Source organism: Hevea brasiliensis, chromosome 12 (genome assembly GCF_030052815.1).
Source record: "Hevea brasiliensis isolate MT/VB/25A 57/8 chromosome 12, ASM3005281v1, whole genome shotgun sequence".
Classification (NCBI taxonomy): Eukaryota; Viridiplantae; Streptophyta; class Magnoliopsida; order Malpighiales; family Euphorbiaceae; genus Hevea; species Hevea brasiliensis.
The window spans coordinates 5142339-5165661 of record NC_079504.1 but is presented as its reverse complement, the minus strand read 5'-3'; the positions used below and the strand labels follow the sequence as shown (position 1 = coordinate 5165661).

General features: G+C 36.5%; 1 protein-coding gene, 1 long non-coding RNA gene, 1 other non-coding gene and 1 pseudogene across 4 annotated transcripts; 2 read left to right on the top strand and 2 right to left on the bottom strand.

Moving 5' to 3' along the window:
- Nucleotides 1-1315: 1315 nt before the first annotated feature.
- LOC110663723 (cytochrome P450 81Q32-like) lies at nt 1316-3279 on the top strand (annotated as a pseudogene).
- Nucleotides 3280-4038: 759 nt separating this feature from the next.
- On the top strand, nt 4039-21618 carry LOC110663670 (cytochrome P450 81Q32-like). The gene is made up of 2 exons (XM_058130890.1): nt 4039-4974; nt 21004-21618. The coding sequence occupies exons 1-2, from the start codon at nt 4039-4041 to the stop codon at nt 21616-21618; spliced, it is 1551 nt and encodes a 516-aa protein (XP_057986873.1).
- On the bottom strand, nt 8543-8650 carry LOC131171614 (small nucleolar RNA R71). The gene has a single exon (XR_009142274.1). It is a non-coding gene; the product is annotated as a small nucleolar RNA R71 (small nucleolar RNA).
- Nucleotides 21048-22472, bottom strand: LOC110663671 (uncharacterized). 2 transcript variants are annotated; one of them, XR_009141926.1, is made up of 3 exons: nt 22272-22472; nt 21689-22123; nt 21048-21168 (listed from the first exon to the last, which is right to left on the bottom strand). It is a non-coding gene; the product is annotated as an uncharacterized LOC110663671 (long non-coding RNA). The 2 variants fall into 2 exon arrangements; XR_009141927.1 differs by lacking the exon at nt 21048-21168 and having other exon boundaries at nt 21497-21825; nt 21994-22123.
- Nucleotides 22473-23323: the final 851 nt, after the last annotated feature.

The window sequence follows — 23323 nt, the reverse complement described above, 5'->3', positions numbered from 1 at the left end:
TTTGTCTTCCTTGAGAAAGAAGGAATTTCAGAATTTGGAAAATCTCTTTTTTGTTTGCATATCACTCTTTTGCAGTGCAGTAGCAGGGGCTAGAACAAAGACGTGCCCAGTGTTGTGATCCCAAGGTAAGGTGAATTGAATGTGTTATCAGCTAGTGGGTGCAAGTTTGCTATGCTTGCCATCGCCATGCTTTGATGTTATTGAAGTGTAATTTTTCAGATTTGGTTTTCTGTTTCTCTGAGACTCTATACTTGCTTTGTGATTCTTTTCAAGTTTCTGCTTTCCATTTCTCCTGTAAAACAGGAGGAAAATAAGTGAATAGAGGTAGCTCACTTATTGAACTTGGCAGTCTTAGTCCTAGTCCTCTTTGTGGTTGCAGCAAGGTTTACATTCTGAAAACTTGCAAACCCCAATAAACTCCCTCCCAGTCCACCAGCACATCCTATAATAGGTCACCTCCACTTGCTAAAGCAATCAGTTCACCAAACTCTACACGAGCTTTCTAGGAGGTAAGGTGGCATCTTATTTCTCCAATATGGAACTCCTAAAGTCCTAGTAATCTCCTCACTGTCCACAGTTGAGGAGTGCTTTTCTAGAAACTATCTAATATTTGCGAACCCCCCTAGCTCACTTGCTAGAAAGCATCCCAATTACAACTCTACAACAATGGGTTTCTCCTCCTACGATGACCTCTGGCCAGTAACGGAGGCAGGAATTACTTTGAGGGAGGTCTAATTAAAATATGTAATTTATAAAAATAACACACATGAAATAAACATAAATTGATAAGAGAATTTCTAATAAGAAGTTAATAAGATATTATAAGTAAATTACAATGGTTATCATTTATTTTTGATTAATTGAAATCTAATTAATCATAATAACTTTTTTGTCAATACTTACAAATATATATTTTTCAATGTAATTCATCAAATAATCATGTAATAATTTATCTCCTATTCTATTGTGAAGTAGATTTTCATGTAATTAATAAGATTGATAATCAATTTTACTTTGACAATTCAATTTTATAATTAACAACGTAAAAATATAAATTTAACATCAATTTTATTTTGTATATTAAAATGTAAATCTAAGGAATATATAGTTAATCTCCTATCACACGCTCTGGTGCACAAGTATAGACTTTATTTTTTTTCTTAAAAAAAGAGACTTTGTTTTCATAATTATACTTTTGTTTGATTATAATTATGACATATGTTGTACTTTTCTCCTGATTAAAAAAAATATAATTAAGGATGCAATTATAATGATAAGCAGTCAAGAACCTTATTCCTCTAAAAGGATAAAAACTTTTGTTTTCTCCTTATAGATGATTAGAGACAAAAATAAACAAAAAATAAAATAATCTATGATTACCTCTAGGCCAGAAAATGGGTTGTTTAGTCCACTAACCATATATTAGTAGTGTAAAATAATAAGTATTAGTTTATCAAAGTCTAGGACAAAAAAAAAAGTGATACTTCCATCTTAATTTAGTAAAATTACTAATATACCCCTAAAAAATTCAGAAATTCCAGGGGGGCCAGTGCCCCCCTTGGCCCTAATGTGGCTCCGCCTATGCCTCTGGCACAATCTCAGGCACCTCACAACTATAGAGCTCTACTTGACTAGCTTACTGCAATGTTCTCTGGTATTAGAACAAAAGAAGTTCAGTTGTTGCTCAAACTATTATTTCAGGACACAAGAATCACCTAAGGTGGTGCTGACATCAAAGTTCTTGGAGCTTACTTTCAACAAAGTGTGGATGATTGCAGGAAAACATTATTATGGGAAAGATGTCATGGATCAAGAAGGAGAATTGTTTCAGGATATCATAAAAGAAATCGAGGCACTTTTTGGGAGCACAAATCTAAATGATCACTTTCCAGTACCACAGTGGGTGGATTACCAAGGGATAGACTGGAGAAAAGGATGCTGAGATTGATGAAGAAGATGGGCAGGTTCTTGCAGAACCTCAATGAAGAGCACTGGAAAGCATGTAACGACTCATCTTCATCAGCTAATCTGTCTGATGTAAGCAAACAAAAGAAGAACATGACTTTGGTTGATGTATGATATCACTCAAACAGACAGAACCATTCTATACTAATCAAACTATCAAAGGTGTTCTAATGGTAAGTATGTATCTCAAACTTATTATCTTGACTTAAATTGATTCGCTCGAGTGCTGCTCACTTTGGCAACAATTGATTGTGACTACAAGGTGAGCATTCATTAAACATTAACTACAGAAGTTGGGCATTTACTCTTTTGTTACTGAAGCTTACTAGCTAGTAATTTTGGATAACTCGTGCAGGAACTCAAACTTCAGCAGGTACCCCAGATTGGGCATTGTTACTTCTCCTAAGCCATCCAGAAGCAATGCAAAAGGATTTTGCTGATATTGAAGCTGTTGTTGGACTAGAGCACCTATTGAACTAAACTGATGTACCAAAACTAAGTTACCTACAAAACATAATTAATGAGACATTTTGACTCTTTGCACCTGCACTTGCTTCTATTACTACACAAATCATGCACAGATTGCACTGTTTGTGGGTTTTATGTGCTGTGCGGCATGATGTGACTGGTCAATACATGGATCATGAAAAGAAACTTCAAGCATTGGATGGAGACAACAAAATTTACGGAAGAAAGATTTGAAGGTGGAAAAGGTGAAGGTTATAAACTGTTTCCATTTGGTGCTAGAAGGATGGCTTGTACAGGGGCTGGTCTGGCCAGGCAAGTGATAGGTCTAACATTAGGTTGCTTGATTCAGTCCTTTGAGTGGGAAAGGTTGGCAAAGAAGAGATCAACATGGAAGAGGGAACCAAAAGCTGTTCCATTGGAAGCACTGTGTAGACCTCACCATGCCATTATCAACCTACTCTCCACACTATGATAAGCAATAGCGCACAAATTAGTTTCTTTGTTATAATTGATAAGGTTTGCTTGCTTCCCAGTATACAAAAGGGATTCTTTCTTTGTAACATCAAATAAGTTGTCCACACTTGACTTGTGCAGTGCACAGAGGCATCCTTAGGACAGCACAAATAAATAATTGAACAAAGGAAACTTGGTTAAGCATTATGCCATAGGCCTGCCCCAACTTCAATACTATGCATGTTGCTGAAATGTGGGTAAAGTACAACACTAACCTAACTCCAACAAGTTCACTTGTTACAGCATAACAGCCACAATTCAATAAACCATTAATGTTCTAAGAACTTTCTATTTCTAGTCATGTAACTAGTGATATTTCTGTATTTTCTTAACAGGGGGATTTGGTACTACTTCCAGAGATAGTTGGAGAGATTGAAATCTCTTCACCAAATAAGATACAGCTTATCAGGTTTGATTACTTTCATGAAAACTGAGAACACTTCTTTGTAGGGAACCTGCTATGTATCGTTTAGGCACATGCAGTGCCAAATGATACCATGTTTGTCTGTTCTTATAGAATTTACTTAGTTAAAAACAAAAAGAGAGAAAAAGAAAGTGCAGGCAAGGTCAGACTAATGTTTCTATATTCATCCAAACGGGATGTCTCTCTCACATGTAAATTTTAACAGAAAAAATATATGCATACAATAATAACTAGTGGACCTGGTGAAAAGCCAACACTCTGAAAAAGAAATTATCAGCCAAATCAAATTTTGATAATAGAGTGTAGTGATAACGTATGAATGAAAGTAGCAAGAGCTGATTGTCCAATCAACAAAAGAGTTTATAAGCAAATAGTGTAGTGATTTATAGCATGATGCTGTGTGGTATAATTCTTTTTGGTTACTTCACAAGCCAAAGTACTAAAAGTCTAAGATGCTTCTAACTAGTTTGCTTGTATCATTAGCTGGATAAAAACAAAACCAAGTGGTATAATTCATGTAATGGAAAATTACAAATTACATAGTTCCAAGCGAAGCACTCAGGCCGAATACCCAACTAAAATAAATTCCTTGCTCAATCACTGCTATTCCTATGACTTCAAATAGATCGTAGAAGTGGGAAAGGAAGCACCAAAACTGCAACAAAAGAATGGATGCTGCTAACTTGACTTTGGCACTCCTCCTCTTCTTCTTCTTCTTTTTTCTCTTTTTTTCAAAGCTCATTACCCAGAATTTTGCAAACTTCAGAAACCTTCCACCAAGCCCACTTGCTCTGCCAATTATAGGTCATCTATATTTGTTGAAGGAACCAGTTCATCGAACTCTACACCAACTTTCAGAGAAGCATGGCCACATCTTATTTCTCAAGTTTGGAGCCCGAAATGTCCCTGTAGTATCCTCACCAACTGCAGTAGAAGAATGCTTCACAAAGAATGACATTATCTTTGCTAATCGCCCTCAGTTGCTTGCTGGAAAACATCTAAATTACAACTACACCACAATAGGATTATCTTCCTATGGGGACCACTGGTGCAACCTCCGGCGTCTTACAACAATAGAGCTCTTCTCTACAAGCCGCCTAGCCACATTCTCTGGCATTCGGGAGCAGGAAGTTAGGCAATTGCTGAAGCAACTGTTCCAAGATTCCAGCACCAGCTCAATAAGGGTGAAGCTTGGAACAAGATTGGTGGATATTTCATTCAATAGTATGCTGAGAATGATAGCAGGGAAGAGGTGTTATGGAAAAGATGTGAAGGATGAAGAAGCAAAGGAATTTCAAGAAATAATGAGAGAGGTAGTGGAACTTCATCGGAATTCAAATTTAGGTGATTTCCTCCCTGTGCTCCGGTGGGTGGATTTTCAAGGAGTGGAGAAAAGGATGGTGAAATTGATGAAGAAACAAGACAAGTTTTTCCAGCACCTCCTGGATGAACACCGAACAAGGACCGATTCATCTATAGATTTGGATAAGCTTGATGCAAGCAACAAAGAACAGAAAAAACAAACTTTGATTGATCTTTTGTTATCGATGCAAAAAACAGATGCAGATTTCTACACTGAAAAAACAATCAAAGGCCTTATTCTGGTAAATAGCATAATACATCTCTTTCCTTCTTTGAGGACTGATGCATACATTTTGCATAGTCATTTAGGTCTAATTTCATAACCATTTTATTTGATTATTAGTCATTTTTAGCTAATTTCATTAGTTAATTAGTTAGTTTTTCATAATTGTCGATTTTGGATTAATTTGTAATTTTTACTTTGTTTTGTAGGAAAAATGGTGTTTTTGAAGGACTGAAGAGAAATTTTGCCATTGAGGAGTGACTTCTACAGCCAAAGATGTCAAAAACAAGTTTTCAAGCTGAAATATGCATTGACCAAATTGTGCATAACTTGCCGCATAAGCTATGCAGATCTGCATAAGGAGAAAAATCACTGTTCCAATACCTGCCGAAATGTGCATAAGGAGACTGCATAGCTTATGCACATTCTCGCCTCCCTTATGCACCTTCACGGAATTGTGCATAGCCTATGCACCAAGTCATGCAGTTTCGCATAAGTGAACCAGAATCAGCCGAAAACTGCATAAGGGACTGCATAACTTATGCAGTCCACTTATGCAGTCCCATAAAGAGTTCATTAATGAGCTGGCAGAAGATTCCCTCAGATAATTCCTCCTAGAACATACCATTTTAGGGCTCCAACTCAACTCAACTCAACTCAACTAAGCCTTTATCCCAAAAATTTGGGGTCGGCTATATGGATTCGCTTTTTCCACTCTGAACGATTTTGGGTTAAATCCTCAGAAATGTGTAATGCTTCTAAGTCATGCTGTACTACTCTCCTCCAAGTCAATTTAGGTCTACCCCTTTTTTTCTTTCTATCCTCTAGCCTAATGTGCTCTACTTGTCTAACTGGAGCCTCCGTATGTCTACGCTTCACATGACCAAACCACCTCAATCTCCCTTCTCTCAACTTATCTTCAATTGGCACCACTCCTACCTTTTCTCTAATACTTTCATTACGGACTTTATCTAGTCTAGTATGGCCACTCATCCACCTTAACATTCTCATCTCTGCAACTCTTATCTTAGATGCATACGACTCTTTCAGTGCCCAACACTCACTACCATATAGCATAGCCGTCGTATGGGTCATGCGGTAAAATGTTCCTTTTAATTTATTGGGAATCTTACGATCACATAAAAATCCCGTGGAACGTCTCCACTTCAACCATCCGGCTTTAATCCTATGACTAACATCCTCCTCACATCCCCCATCTACTTGAAGGACTGAGCCTAGATATTTAAAGTGATTACTTTGGGACAGTGCCACTCCATTCAAACTAACTCCTTCCCTATCACTAGTTTGGCCTTCACTGAACTTGCAATGCATGTATTCTGTCTTCGTTCTACTTAACTTAAAACCCTTTGACTCTAGAGTACTTCTCCAAAGTTCTAGCTTCCTATTGACTCCTTCTCGTGTCTCATCTATCAGAACAATATCATCCGCAAACATCATGCACCAAGGAATACTCTCTTGTATATGTTTCGTCAGTTCATCTAAAACTAATGTAAAAAGGTAAGGGCTTATGGCTGATCCTTGGTGTAATCCAATTGAGATCGGAAAATCTCTTGTGTCCCCTCCCACTGTGCGCACAATAGTAGTTGCTCCTTCATACATATCTTTCAATACTTGTATATACCTAATAGATACCCTCTTTTGTTCTAACGCATTCCATAAGACCTCTCTTGTAACACTATCATAAGCCTTCTCCAAATCAATAAAAACCATGTGTAGATCTTTCTTCCCATCTCTATATTTCTCCATCAAGCTTCTAATGAGAAAGATCGCTTCCAAATCAATAAAAACCATTTTAGGGCTCCATGTCAGAAAAATGCTATAAATAGTCTCATTTTCCCATTTAAAAAAAAAAAAGGAGCAGAAAAGGAAAGGAGAAGAGAGGCAGAATTTGAAGAGTCACTTTCACCTTCCACACCATTTTCAACCAAGATCTGCAGATTTCTTTCTTTCCTTACATTTTTCTACATTTCTAGTGTTTAATTTCTTATTCCTTAGCTTAGATTAAAGCTTTATTTCCATTTAAATTCATTATATCTTGTAAGCATTATGGATAGTGAGTAGTTTTACTTTTGATTCTGGAGTAAAGGTTGTAATATTTGAGATATTTTGTGGATTTTGATTGGGTAATCCATATTTTGTGGTCTTAATGAGTTTTATTCATTTCTTGTGTGCTTAATGACATGCTTAGTGTAGGATCCCATTAAGTGATGTTCTTAATCCATGGTTGAAGCACCGAAAGGAGAAGGCCCTGTGATAGATAATCAAGAAATTGGACTTAATCAACTTAGACCTAGAAATAGGCTAAGGATTAAGAGGATTCACAGATTAATTAAAGAACTTAATGGATCTTAATTAACTCTAAGTCCACGAAAGTAGGATTAGATTGATTAAGGCATTCTTTGTCTCACTCGAAAGGGAATTCAAAGGATTTAAGAATTAATCTCCTTAAAATCCATAAGTTTCATAAGATTGGATAACCAATTTAAAATCCCAAAATAGCTCGAATATGAAATCCCGAACTCCGGAATCACCTTTTTACCATTGCTAATTTTCAATTGAATTTAATTGCTTGCCATTTTAAAATCTTGCCATATTTCAACTTGCTTCTTTCAATTTGATGCAATTTTAGTTTAATTAATACATTGTTGGATAGATTATTAATTTTGATCATATAGATTTCATACTCAAATACCCATCAATTTGTTACCTTAATTTCAAGAATTGTTCAATTTAGTCAACTTTTTATATCAAAAATTCAATCATTAACACAACTTCTCGTGGGAACGATATCTTTACTGTATTACTTGTACGACCCGTGCACTTGCGGTTGGGCCACATCAAGTTTTTGGCGCCGTTGCCGGGGAGTTGTTTGTTTAAGATTGAATTCTTGATTATTTTAGTTTTATTTTCTTTGTTATCTTTTCATTTTGTGTTTGTTTGTTCTTTTTCAGGTACTTTTAATCTTTTATGAGAAGAGCTAGAAGCACGAGTGACACATCCTTATTGTTCAATCCTGAAATTGAGAAATTTTGTAAAGCCAACAAGAAAGAAACCAGAAGAAGGAAAGAAGCTTTGAGAGAAACTAAATTAGAAGCAGACAAGGCTGATGAAAGAATTAGAATTGGTGTTGGTAATGCTGGAAATGGTCAAAACAATGAAAATGAAGCCCAAGGAGAAGAAGTTGTTAATGCAAACGTGCCTAGGGGAAGTATGATGGATCATGCTTTTCCACGTTTTGATGACTTGAGAGAGAGTATAGCAAGACCAAGAATTGATGCAAATAGTTATAAGATGGATTTTGGAGTCCTTCAAATGATTCAGAATTCTCAATTTGGAGGGCATCCTTCTGAAAATCCACATACTCATCTGAAGAAGTTTGCTATGATTTGTGACATGCAAAAACAACCTGGAGTGTCAGATGATGCAGCAAGATTGAAGCTATTCCCATTCTCTTTGAAAGATAGAGCATTGGATTGGCTTGACTCTTTACCTCACAACTCCATTACAAATTGGGAGCAACTCACTGATGCATTTCTTGCACAATATTTTCCACCTGGAAAAACTCAAGAGTTGAGGAATCAAATGACAGCTTTCAGACCAAGAGAAGATGAAACTCTATATGAGTCATGGATGAGATGGAAGGAATTAGAGAGATTATGCCCACATCATGCCATTCCAAAATGGATGATAAATCAGAATTTTTACACAAATGTCACTCCTGCAATCAGAGGGATTATTGATGCTCAAACAGGAGGGGAATTTATTATGAAGCATGAAGATGAAGCTTATGAGCTATTGGAGAAAATTGCAAAGAATACTCATCTTTGGAGTAGTCCAAGAGGACCAGCTCCAACTCAAAAGAGGCAAGCTGCTGGAATGTATGATCTTGATCCATTCAACATGATTAATGCAAAGTTTGATGCACTTACAAATGTCCTTGCTAAGAAGATGGAAGATCTGAGTATGTTGGTTAGTTCATCATCATCAGCTGGAAGTTCACAACAAGTGGCTTATGCAGAGGAAACTACCAGCTGTGGAGTAGATTATGGAGAACAAGCAGCATATGTTGGTAATTATGGAAACAAACAAATGGGGAATTCTTATTCTCAAACTTACAATCCAAATTGGAGGAATCATCCCAACTTTTCATGGGGAAATCAGCAAAATCAAGTTCAAAATCAGAATTTTCAACCACATCAGCAACAAGGAGTTCCATATCAGCAAAATAGGCAACCACTGCCTAATTTTCAGCAGAAAAATATGAACCCTCCACCAAAACAGCAAGAACGAAATTCCACCACTGAAGCTTTATTGCAACAAATTCTTACTAACCAAAATAAGCATGATGAGGAGATGAGAGAGATGAAAGCAAGGCTGAAACAGATGCAAACACACAACAGAATGCTGGAAAACCAGATTGCACAACAAGCATTTTCCTCAGGTGCTAAATCTTTTGAAAAACTTCCAAGTCAACCAGAAAACCCAAGAGAGCAGTGTCAAGCTATTACTTTAAGAAGTGGGAAAGTTATAAATGATGAGAAGAGTGAAAACAGTGAGAAGAGAGAAAATGAGAAAGGAACTGATGAGAGTGAAAAACAAGAGAGTGCAGAAAAATGTAAAGAGGAATTTGAAGAGAAGGAAGAGAAATATATACCTCCTGAACCCTACAAGCCACAACTTCCCTTTCCACAAAGATTTCACAAAGCCAAGCTTGATAAGCAATTTGGGAAGTTCTTAGAGGTTTTGAAGAAGCTTTACATAAATGTGCCGTTTGTTGATGCTCTTTCACAAATGCCCTCTTATGCAAAATTCTTGAAAGAAATTCTCTCAAACAAGAGGAAACTTGAAGATGATGAAACTGTAGCTTTGACAGAAGAATGTAGTGCTATCCTTCAAAGGAAACTTCCCCCAAAGCTCAAGGATCCAGGGAGTTTTTCAATTCCGTGCCACATAGGGGAATCATGTTCTACAAAAGCTTTATGTGATTTAGGGGCTATTGTTAGCCTTATGCCCCTTTCCATTTATGAGAAGCTCAATATGGGAGATCTTAAACCAACCCACATTTCTCTTCAGTTAGCTGACAGGTCAATTAAGTATCCTGAAGGGATTTTGGAGAATGTGCCTCTGAAGGTTGGGAAGTTCTACATACCTGTTGACTTTGTCATCTTGGACATGGAGGAAGATTTTAATATCCCAATTATCTTGGGAAGACCCTTTCTAGCTACAGCAGGAGCATTGATTGATGTTAAGGGAGAAAAGCTGACTCTTAGGGTTGGTGAAGAGCAATTGGTTTTCAATATTAATAACACTATGAAAAAGCATCATTCTGAAGCTGATACTTGCTTGAGAGTTGATATTATTGATGAGCTGGTTGAAGAACACTTCAGAAAGAAATATCCAGAAGATCCACTTGAAAATTGTTTGGTTCATGGAGGAGGCATAGACTATGACAACCCTCATGTAGCTGCATATGCTCAACACTTAGAGGGAAGTCCACCATTCATTTCTGCTCCAGTTTTTCAACTCACACAAAAGGAAAAAGTCGAATTTAAGCAACCATCATTCAAGGAAGAAGATGCACCTAAGGTAGAACTTAAGCAACTTCCTTCTCAGCTCAGGTATGAATTTCTTGGCACCAATAACACTTATCCAGTAATTGTAAATGCAAATTTGAGTACTTTAGAGGCTGATAAGTTGTTAAGAGTGTTGAGGCAATTTAGGAAAGTTTTGGGATACACCATAGATGACATTAAGGGAATAAGCCCACACTTTTGCATGCATAGAATCAGTTTGGAAGAAAATTGTAAACCATCTATTGAACATCAGAGGAGGTTGAACCCAAATATGAAAGAAGTTGTTAAAAAGGAAATTTTGAAGTTGCTTGATGCAGGGATCATATATCCCATCTCAGACAGTACTTGGGTGAGCTCAGTACATGTTGTCCCAAAAAAGGGTGGAATGACAGTGGTCAAAATGAAAATAATGAATTAATTCCCACCAGAACAGTAACTAGTTGGCGAATGTGCATAGATTACAGAAAATTAAATGTTGCCACTAGAAAAGATCATTTTCCACTTCCCTTCATTGATCAAATGTTGGAAAGACTAGCTAGGCATTCTTACTTTTGCTATTTAGATGGATATTCAGGTTTTTTTCAAATCCCTATCCATCCAAATGATCAAGAGAAAACCACTTTTACTTGTCCATATGGAACCTTTGCTTATAGGAGGATGCCATTTGGGTTATGTAATGCACCAGCCACTTTTCAAAGGTGCATGATGGCAATCTTCTCAGATTTCATTGAAGACATAATGGAGGTTTTTATGGACGATTTTTCTGTTTATGGATCTTCATTTGATATATGCTTGGCTAACCTTTCTAAAGTTTTGCAGCGATGTGCAGATACTGACCTTGTGTTAAACTGGGAAAAGTGTCATTTCATGGTTCAGGAAGGGATAGTGCTTGGACATTTGGTGTCTAACAGAGGAATAGAGGTTGATAAAGCCAAGGTTGAAGTGATAGAGAAGATGGCTCCTCCTACCAATGTCAAAGGAATTCGAAGTTTCCTAGGACATGCCGGGTTCTACAGACACTTTATCAAGGATTTTTCTAAAATAGCCAAACCTTTGTCTAATTTGTTAAGTAATGACACACCATTTGTATTTGACCAAGAGTGTTTGGATGCCTTTTGCAGGTTGAAGCAAGCTCTTATCACTGCACCAATCATGCAACCACCTGATTGGAGCCTACCTTTTGAAATTATGTGTGATGCTAGCAACTATGCAATTGGGGCTGTTCTTGGTCAAAGAAAGGACAAAAAGGCTTATGCTATTTATTATGCTAGTAGAACACTGGATGAGGCTCAAACAAATTATGCAACAACTGAAAATGAATTTTTAGCAATTGTCTTTGCATTAGAAAAATTCAGACCTTACATTATTGACTCAAAGGTGGTTATATTTTTAGATCACGCAGCCATTAGGTATTTGCTCCGTAAAAAGGAGGCTAAACCTAGACTTATTAGGTGGATTCTGATGTTACAAGAGTTTGATTTGGAGATTAGAGATAAGAAGGGAGCTGAAAATGTAGTTGCTGATAATCTTAGTAGGTTGAAATTAGATGATGAAGAATTGGATGAAATCCCTATTGATGAGTTTTTCTTGGATGAACAACTTTTCTCTCTTGTTGCTAAACTACCTTGGTATGCAGACATTGTGAATTATCTATCTTGTGGAGTTTTACCTCTAGGTATGACATGGCAACAAAAGAAAAAGTTTTTGCATGAGGTGAAGTTTTATAGATGGGACGATCCTTTACTCTTCAGGAGATGTTGTGATGGTTTAATAAGGAGGTGTATTCCTAATGAGGAGACACAGAGTATTATGCATCATTGCCATGCTTCTGATTATGGAGGACATTTTGGAATCTCTAAGACAGCTAGTAAAATTTTGCAAGCTGGTTTCTTTTGGACAAATCTTTTTAAGGATGTGAGGAAATTTGTGTTGGATTGTGATAAATGTCAAAGGAGTGGAAATTTGTCAAAAAGAGATCAAATGCCCCTAAATAATATTCTTGAAGTGGAATTATTTGATGTTTGGGGAATAGATTTTATGGGGCCATTCCCTCCTTCATATGGTAATAGATACATCTTAGTTGGAGTTCACTATGTGTCAAAGTGGGTGGAAGCTATTGCAACTCCAACTAATGATGCTAGAGTGGTAGTGAAATTTTTGAAGAAATTTGTCTTGAGTAGATTTGGAGCTCCTAGGGCTGTAATTAGTGATGGGGGTTCCCATTTTTGCAATAAGCAATTTGAGAGCTTAATGAGGAAGTATGGTGTAGTGCACAAGATAGCTACCCCATACCACCCTCAAACTTCAGGACAAGTTGAAATTTCTAACAGAGAGCTCAAGCATATTTTGGAGAAAACAGTGAACAATTCTCGGAAAGATTGGTCTATCAAACTAGATGATGATTTATGGGCATATAGGACTGCCTACAAAACCCCTATAGGAACTACTCCCTTTAGGTTGGTGTATGGTAAGTCTTGTCATTTACCTGTGGAGCTAGAACATAGAGCATATTGGGCCATTCAGACCTTGAATTTTGATCTTAAGCAAGCTGGTGAGAAAAGGTTATTACAACTTAATGAACTTGAGGAATTGAGGATGGATGCTTATGAAAGTGCCCGTATTTACAAAGAAAGAACTAAAATTTGGCATGATAAGCACCTTAGGAAAAAGAAATTTAAAGAAGGTGACTCAGTTTTGTTGTTCAACTCAAGATTGAAATTGTTCCCTAGAAAACTCAAGTCAAGGTGGACTGGTCCATATAGAGTTTCTAAGGTTTTCCCTTATGGAGCAATTGAAATTTGGAGTGAAAAATCTGGGAATTTTAAGGTCAATGGGCATAGATTGAAGCATTACATAACTGGAGACCCAATAAAGGGAGCAAGCTGTTACAAGCTCTCCAATCCCTCACCTCTTTTCAGTGAAATTCATGAAGAGTCCAGCCAAGGACTATAAATTAGCCCTCTTGGGAGGCATCCCAAGTCCTTTTATTTTGCTTTTGCTAATTTACTTTTATTTTCATTGCTTTAGTTTTTATCTTAAATCTCCCCAAATTCAATTTTTGACATTGTTAAATCTTGTCCCTTGTAGATGTATTTCAATGAAGAAAGGCTGGTGAACTGTTGGGGGAGTGACCCTTAACTTGAAAATTTTGTCCTTCAAACTCTCCCAAAAACTGATAAGTTTTTGCTGCATAATCTGTGCAGGAGCTGCAATCTGGTTCATGCAGAGGAAAAATGAAATCTGCAGCAAAAAGGGTGTCTGCAGCAAATGGCTTGTATTTTTGGTGAGGTTGAATGTATATCAATGGAGAAAGGTTGGTGAACTGCAGGAGCTGCAATCTGGTTTATGCAGAGGAAAAATGAAATCTGCAGCAAAGAGGGTGTCTGCAGTAGATGGCTTATGTTCTTGGTGAGGTTGGGTGTGTGACTTTTAAGTATATATGCTTATAATGTTAATATGGTGGTAAGTGAATCATTTTTGCAGTTTTGAGCTTCTTTGGGTTGTAGGATTCAAGGTAGGTATGGTGCATTTTCTTGGCAAAACTTGGAGACTTCATTTCATCATTTGTGAATAGATGCAACCTTATGCAGATTTTATTGAGTTTTAATGTGCTAAATGTTGATTTGCTCAATTTGAGTCAAAATGGCATAGTTCTCAAAGGTCTTTTATGTAGGATCCATATCTACATGCTTGTGTGATGCATTTTTGATGAACTTTGTATATATTGATGTGTTTTTGGTGAAAATTCTCATGGTTTATGCTTCATAGAATTATATTTCCTCATTTTAGGGTATTTTTCACAGTTGCAATTCATGTTCCATTGCAATCTTAATCTTGTTGAATTGTGCATAAGCAACTGCATAGCTTATGCAATCCTGCATAACCACAATTCTTGCCATTTTTCACCTTTATTGCAAGTGCATAAGGAGAGTGCATAGCTTATGCAACTCTGCATAGCCTAATTTTGTCAAATTTCACATCTTTAGAAACTTGCATAAGCAGAGTGCATGACCTATGCACATTTGCATAACTTCAAATTCTTCATTTTCTCTCTCTGCCGAAGTTTGCATAAGGGGAGTGCATAACTTATGCACTCCCGCATGACCAAAAACTCTGAATCTCCAAACCTGCCGAGGGGTGCATAAGCAGAGTGCATGACTTATGCACTTCTGCATAACCAAAAACCCAAAAATTCCAAACCTGCCGAGGGGTGCATAAGCAGAGTGCATGACTTATGCACTTCTGCATGACCAGAAATCCGAAAATTCCAAAAGCTGCCGAGACATGCATAAGCAATGTGCATAGCTTATGCACTTCTGCATAACCTCACACTCTGAATCTCAAAACCCACCGAAGAGTGCATAAGCAGAGTGCATAGCTTATGCACATCTGCATGACCACCAACCCAAATTTCAAAAGTTGCCGAAATCTGCATGGGCAGAGTGCATGACCCATGCACTTCTGCATGACCCGATTCTCTGAAAAGCCAAATCCGCCGAGAGGTGCATAAGGGGAGTGCATAACTTATGCACTCCCGCATGACTTCACTCCCCAAATTTCAAAAGTTGCCGAGACCTGCATAAGCAGCGTGCATGGCCTATGCACTTCTGCATGACATATTTTTCTGAACTTCAAAACAGGGCAACACTTGCATAAGCTGGTGCATAAGCTATGCACATGCACTTTCCCCTTATGCAGTCTTTTACAAAACCCGTTTAAATCAAATTTTTTCCTTTCGGCAAAAATTTTTTCCTTTCGGCAAAAATTTTTTCTTTCCCACCTTCACCCCGATAAACCCTGTTCACTGTCCTTCTTCTCTCACGATACTCATTCCCGCATATCCCTTCCTCTCCCCTTCTTCTCCACTAGCATTTCCACCGCATAAACCCTAAACTTCACCCTGCATTTTCATTTCCACCCTTATCTCTCCATCCTCACCATCGGCAATGGAGTCACCTCCCCATTCCCGTCCAGCTTCTCCTCTCGAAGTCTCGCCATTGTCAACGATACCCCCCACTCCCGATTCTCCTCCACAAGCGACACCCCCACCACCTCCCCCAACCACGTACAAACGAAAAATCCGGTCAAAATCTGTGCGACCCATGTCCTCTGCCCCTCCTCTATCCAAACGCAAAGAACCACCCACCCCATTGTCGGAACCACCACCCAAAAAGCCAAAAGCTCCAGCCTCTACACCCTCTTCCAGCAAAAAGACAATTTCGGTAGCTTCACATGTATCAAAGCTACCTTGGCCTCTTCCTGATACAATTCAAAAGGCAGCTTTTAAGAGACTCAAGGATAGGAGGGTACAACCCACTAGGTATATATCTGCTGATTCTCTACAATCTCTTGGTTTATTTGACAATGTAGTTACATATCTTGATGGTATGGGTTGGATGGAATTTGTGCATAAGCAGGAGATAGTTTATCCAACTCTAGTTTTGGAGTTTATTTCTTCATTCTCTGCTACCCTCAAATTGCATGATGTAGACCATAAGCCACTTATGAAATTTAGATGCTTGGGGCAAAATAGAGAGCTGTCATTGGACCAATTTCATAGCATTTTTGGTTTTGCAATTGATGGGTTGTTTCGAGTGCCACATACTGGAGTAGAGGTAGCCAACAAGGGTATTTGGAATGCTGCCCAATTTTGGAGAATCATCACAAACCAACCTCAAACTTTCTCTGCTGGAAGATCAAAAACCTCCCAAATACTTGACCCTGCACTTAGGTTTATTCATAGGCTGATTGCTAGCACCATATTGGGCAGAGGGACTAGTTCTGGTGCTGTGGGGAATCTGAACTATTTATGTTATGGTGTGCATTTCACAAAGTTAAGGTTTCTCCTGGTTATTTCTTTTGTGAGCATGTGCTGCATATTGCCACCAAATCCATAGGTGACATTGTTTTGGGTGGGCTCATAACTGTCATAGCCAAGCATTTTGGTTTTAATCCTGCAGAGCACTCAATACCAGCACTTGTGGACACTTTATATTTTGATACTGCACACTTAACCAAAACAGGGTTCAATTTGTCATATTTTGATACTGCCCAACCTGCAGCAGAAACTGAGCCCATTGCACAACCAGAAACACAACCTTTCCCATCAGTCCCACAGCACCCTACTACACCTACCCCACCCCCTCAGCCTGCACAGGAGACCCCAGCAGCTTCTGCTCAGCCCATACCTCCTACAGCTGAACCTTCCTCATCCACAGCCCCTCCTGCATTCAACACTAAAGCCTTATTCACCTATCTTGACAGGCTTAGTGATGATATATACTTTGTGGATAGGAAGCTCGACACTGGTCTTGATACACTCAAGGATCGTCATGATCACCTATTTGACCTTGTCATGGAAACCAGGGACAAGCAGAAAGAATTGAAGGAGATGGTGAAGCAACTCATGATCTTTCTGGGCATGCCACCCCCACCTCCATCACCTCCTCCAGCACCATCATTTCGACAGCCGGCAGAAGCCACCAGCCCCTTAGCAACATCTTTGGACAAGGGCAAAACAATAGAACTAGATTAGCTTCTGTTTTACTTTTGTTCAATCTTGTAGGACCTTTTCTTTGTAAATATGTTCATACATTTATAGTTTGCTTTGAATTATGTTTCTTTTGAATTAGTTTGTTTTAAATTCTGTTTTTCTTGAAGTTTTATTGGATAGCTATTACATTAGTCTTCTTTGATTTTCATTGCACTTATTACCCTTTTGTACATATTTGCCCATACTCTGTATATATTTTAATGCTTCTACTGCTGGTTGTACATTTCCCCTTGCCAATCCTCATGCAGCAACTTTTGTATACACTGCACAGGCTATGAATTTCCTTATGCAACTGTTTTGCATAGCCTGTGCAACCCTTTCTGCTACTTATGCAGAACTGCACAGGTTGTATTCCCCTTATGCAACTGTCCTGCATAGCCTATGCAACCCATATTGTCACTCATGCAGAACCGCACGGCTTATGCACCCTACTTATGCACTTGATCTGGACAGTACTTTACTCTGCATAACCTATGCAGCTTCTTATGCATCCCTTTATATCTTGAATTCTCCTCTGCTCCATACCAGGTAACTCTTTCTTTTTGCTCTTAATTTTTACAATTCCTGGTCAATATTATTTGCTTTGAGTTTTGGTTATCCACTACTTGAGACATTGAGGACAATGTCCAATTTTGAGTTTGGGGGTGCACATTTTGATTTTTGGCTTTAATTTTTCACATTTTGAGTATAGAGCATCTCATCCCATTCCATCTACATATATTGTAAATATTTTACATATACATCCATACATACATATACATAACACATTTACACACACATTATACATCACTTAGAAATTGTACACATTGCATACAAATAGACTTCCTCCATTTAGTTAATGCATTACTCATTTTAGGAATCATGCATCATGCATTAAAATCTTTTGCCAAATCCCTTGAGTATTGAAAAGCTGCCTATGAGAGTGATTTGACTCACCTTTTAGTTGGGTTTGTGGATTGAAAGTTTCCTAAGAGGTGCAAGGTTTTGAAATGTCTATCCCTTGCCTATATCTTCTTAGCCAAAAAGCCACCCAACTAGTCCTTTAGAGATTGGAGTGTTTAGAGGGAGTTATTGGATATAAGGTAGTCAAATGATGTCTCACCAATCCTAGAACAAATTTTCTAAACCTTTCAAGGCGAAATACCAGCTTGTACTTGAAAAGAGAGATGATTAGGCATTCTTTGATTTAAACCTTCTCATTTTAAACCTTTGGCCCTTTTTCCTAATTAAAATTGACCTTTGAAAACCCCTTTGAGCCTTTTTATCCCTAATTTTTCTTGAAATCCTTATTGCTATCTAGCCAATGAACCAAACACTCCAACCCTTTTCATGAGAATAATATTGAATATTAGGTACACTTTTTAAAAAAATAATAATAAAAATAAAAAAATATACAATAAAAGGGAGAAGAAGTGCTTGTCATCTTGTAAAAGTGCTAGTATATGTGCTTTTCACTATTGCCATTCAAAATGAAAGAAATCCACCCAAAGTATTAAAAGAAATGAGTTTGGGGGTGGCATTTTTAGGGACAATCATCAAAAGAAAATGCAAAATACAAGTTTAAAGTATCAAAATGTCCATCCATTTTATGTGTTTTGTAAACTATGCTAGCACTTGACAATTCTCATTGTGTACTTCTCTCCTCCATATATACAAAAAAAAATAATAAAAAAAATAAAATAAAATAAAATAAAATAAGAAGTGTACCTTATGTTGTTAAGATTGGAAATATTCTCATGCTTTGAATCCTTTTTACCCATTCTTCTTCTTAGCCTCATTTTGAACCCCATGACCCCATTACATCCCTAAAAAGACCTTTGATCTCTAGATAGTACTTGCTACATTAGTGGAGATGGGAGTAGGGAATTTGCCTATGGGATTGGAAAACTATTCATTCACTCATTCAATTCCATCATTCCATATAGAGACACTTTGACTATTGATTGTTCTAGAATTCCTTTTGAGCATGACTCTCTCTCTTGATTGGTTGGTTTGGGGATTTTGAATGATAATTGACTTGATGGCTAAGCGGTGAAAGCTTGGATAAGCATTAAATTCTTTGCATTTTGAAGGATGGGTATATGGATTGCTGGTATGGCTAAAAGGGTGTTAAGTTACCTTAATGGGTGATTTTCATAACTCTTTGGATAAGGCACCCCTAAAATTTTTGCACCACATTTTAAAGTTTGCTTGAGGACAAGCAAAAGCTTGAGTTTGGGGGTATTTGATGCATATATTTTGCATAGTCATTTAGGTCTAATTTCATAACCATTTTATTTGATTATTAGTCATTTTTAGCTAATTTCATTAGTTAATTAGTTAGTTTTTCATAATTGTCGATTTTGGATTAATTTGTAATTTTTACTTTGTTTTGTAGGAAAAATGGTGTTTTTGAAGGACTGAAGAGAAATTTTGCCACTGAGGAGTGACTTCTACAGCCAAAGATGTCAAAAACAAGTTTTCAAGCTGAAATATGCATTGACCAAATTGTGCATAACTTGCCGCATAAGCTATGCAGATCTGCATAAGGAGAAAAATCACTGTTCCAATACCTGCCAAAATGTGCATAAGGAGACTGCATAGCTTATGCACATTCTTGCCTCCCTTATGCACCTTCACGGAATTGTGCATAGCCTATGCACCAAGTCATGCAGTTTCGCATAAGTGAACCAGAATCAGCCGAAAACTGCATAAGGGACTGCATAACTTATACAGTCCACTTATGCAGTCCCATAAAGAGTTCATTAATGAGCTGGCAGAAGATTCCCTCAGATAATTCCTCCTAGAACATACCATTTTAGGGCTCCATGTCAGAAAAATGCTATAAATAGTCTCATTTTCCCATTTAAAAAAAAAAAAAAAAGGAGCAGAAAAGGAAAGGAGAAGAGAGGCAGAATTTGAAGAGTCACTTTCACCTTCCACACCATTTTCAACCAAGATCTGCAGATTTCTTTCTTTCCTTACATTTTTCTACATTTCTAGTGTTTAATTTCTTATTCCTTAGCTTAGATTAAAGCTTTATTTCCATTTAAACTCATTATATCTTGTAAGCATTATGGATAGTGAGTAGTTTTACTTTTGATTCTGGAGTAAGGGTTGTAATATTTGAGATATTTTGTGGATTTTGATTGGGTAATCCATATTTTGTGGTCTTAATGAGTTTTATTCATTTCTTGTGTGCTTAATGACATGCTTAGTGTAGGATCCCATTAAGTGATGTTCTTAATCCATGGTTGAAGCACCGAAAGGAGAAGGCCCTGTGATAGATAATCAAGAAATTGGACTTAATTAACTTAGACCTAGAAATAGGCTAAGGATTAAGAGGATTCACAGATTAATTAAAGAACTTAATGGGTCTTAATTAACTCTAAGTCCACGAAAGTAGGATTAGATTGATTAAGGCATTCTTTGTCTCACTCGAAAGGGAATTCAAAGGATTTAAGAATTAATCTCCTCAAAACCCATAAGTTTCATAAGATTGGATAACCAATTTAAAATCCCAAAATAGCTCGAATATGAAATCCCGAACTCCGGAATCACCTTTTTACCATTGCTAATTTTCAATTGAATTTAATTGCTTGCCATTTTAAAATCTTGCCATATTTCAACTTGCTTCTTTCAATTTGATGCAATTTTAGTTTAATTAATACATTGTTGGATAGATTATTAATTTTGATCATATAGATTTCATACTCAAATACCCATCAATTTGTTACCTTAATTTCAAGAATTGTTCAATTTAGTCAACTTTTTATATCAAAAATTCAATCATTAACACAACTCCTCGTGGGAACGATATCTTTACTGTATTACTTGTACGACCCGTGCACTTGCGGTTGGGCCACATCAAGGACCATCCAAAGAAGTACCTCTGACATCTTGTATTATCGGATATGTGCAGGCATTGCTAGTTGCTGGGACTGAAAGTTCAGCAACGACCACTGAATGGGCATTATCACTTCTCCACAACCATCCAGATGCTATGCACAAGGCTTGGGTGGAGATAAACAGTCACGTGGGAGAAGACCGCCTGCTTGATGAATCAGACCTGCCACAACTGAATTACCTACAAAATGTAATTAATGAGACATTTAGGTTGTTTCCACCAGTCCCAATTCTCCTGCCACATGAATCATCCGAAGATTGCACTGTTGGTGGTTTTCATGTGCCAGGAGGCACAATGCTACTAGCCAATCTATGGACCATTCACAGGGACCCTAAACTGTGGACTGATGCAACAAAATTTATGCCAGAAAGATTTGAAAGTGAGGATGGTGAGGGGTATCATTTAATTCCATTTGGTGTTGGAAGGCGGGCTTGTCCTGAGGCAAAGTTGGGCAGGCGAGTTATAGGGCTGACATTGGGAGCCTTGATTCAGTCGTTTGAGTTGGAAAGGATTGGTGAGGAGGATATTGATATGATGGAGGGAACAGGACTCTGCATGCCCAAAGCTGAGCCCTTAGAGGCTTTGTGCAAACCACGCAGAGCCATGATCAATCTCCTCTCCTGCTTGTAAATGATTTTCTTAAAACTTCTTACTGTACCAGATTGACTAGTGCATCTAATTTCTTGACAAAAATGCTTACCATTCTAATTCGGCTGGCTAGAAAAGGCCAATGGAAAGCACGTAAAGCCGGCCAAACATGCACTAAATAGGCTAATTATACAGGAAATTCTTGTTGACTTTCCAATTGGAGAGAGGGACAGAGACAGATGAACGTCCCTGTTAGGTAAAAACGTGAAATAAAATAACCTCGTTAACGGGTAAGCGTAACTTCTCCCAATATAGCTCAACTTAAGCACACCAGATTTAGCACAATCGCCTACTGCTAAAACAAAATCAATTGAAACAATAACCTACTACGAATTTCCAAGAATAAATGTTACCTACCGATGTCTTCCTTTTATTACTATCACTTGGCTAAGCATAGTACCTCAGAACTCCAAACCGCCTTTTCTTAAGCATTTCATCAAACATAGAATGAGCAAAATCATTTCACTATATATGCTAATCCAACAGACTACAAGAAAGAAAAAAAGATCCTCAAATTCAAAAAGAGTAAAAGAAAGAATAAGATGGAAAATATATCAGGTTGATCCTAAAAATTAAAACGGAATGAAAAGGTAATAAGAAATTTGGAAGCAAGAAAAAAAACAATCGTCTTGTACCAGGAAAGACAGCGGATGGTGGCTGCTCATCCTCTCTGTAGGAAATTCACGAGAAAACTTCACCGTTGCCAAATCGAATCGCTGCCGGTTTTTGGAGGGAATGGTTTTTAGAGATTTACTAATTTTTTATTTTTTTAATTCATTAAATTAATGAATTGAAAATATTTTGATTAATTATTTTTTTTATTTTATTTTTAAAATTTTCATGCACTTATTTCAAATCAGACTTTCATATTAAAAAAATTATTTATTTTTTTGCTGTTATTATTGTCAAAATAACAAAATTACTCTTTTTAAATTTCATTATTTGTTATAATTAATATTAAAAAAATACAAACAAGTCAAATTTACATTTTTAATAAAAAATTTTATTCTAATTATCAAAATATAAATTATTTTTGTTTTTATACATAAGATGATATTTATCATAAAAAAATAAAAATATTTATACTTTAAATTATAATCAGGAAAAATTTGAGCTTTTTACTCCTAAGAAAAATATATAAAAAAAATTGAATATCTAAAAATTTATTTTCGGAAAATTTTTTAAAAATTTATTATTATTATTATTATTATTATTATTATTATTATTATTATTATTATTATTATTAGATGGTAAATATTATAAAAAAAATATGAAAAGTGTTCTAAAAAGTGAAAAAAAAAATTTTAAGTGTTAAAAATAATTTTTTTTAAAAATATTTATTTTACTTCTAATATTCCCATAAGATTATTTTAGCTTTTTTTTAAATAAATGTTTTATAGTAAAAAAAATTAATCAAATTTTTACCTAATTATATTTATTTATTTATTTTTAAATATTCAATTAAAAATTAAAATTTAAATATGAAAAATAACTTAAAAAGATATCAATTGAATTATTATAAATTTATAGTTTCCAAATGAGTTTAAATATTATAAAAATAATTATGCTTTTTGGCTAACTTATTAATTTATTTTAAAAATAAAGGCATAAAATAAAATAGATAAATTAATAAAATAACATTGATTATGATTGAAAAGAAAACATTTATATTGCTCTCTATCTCTTT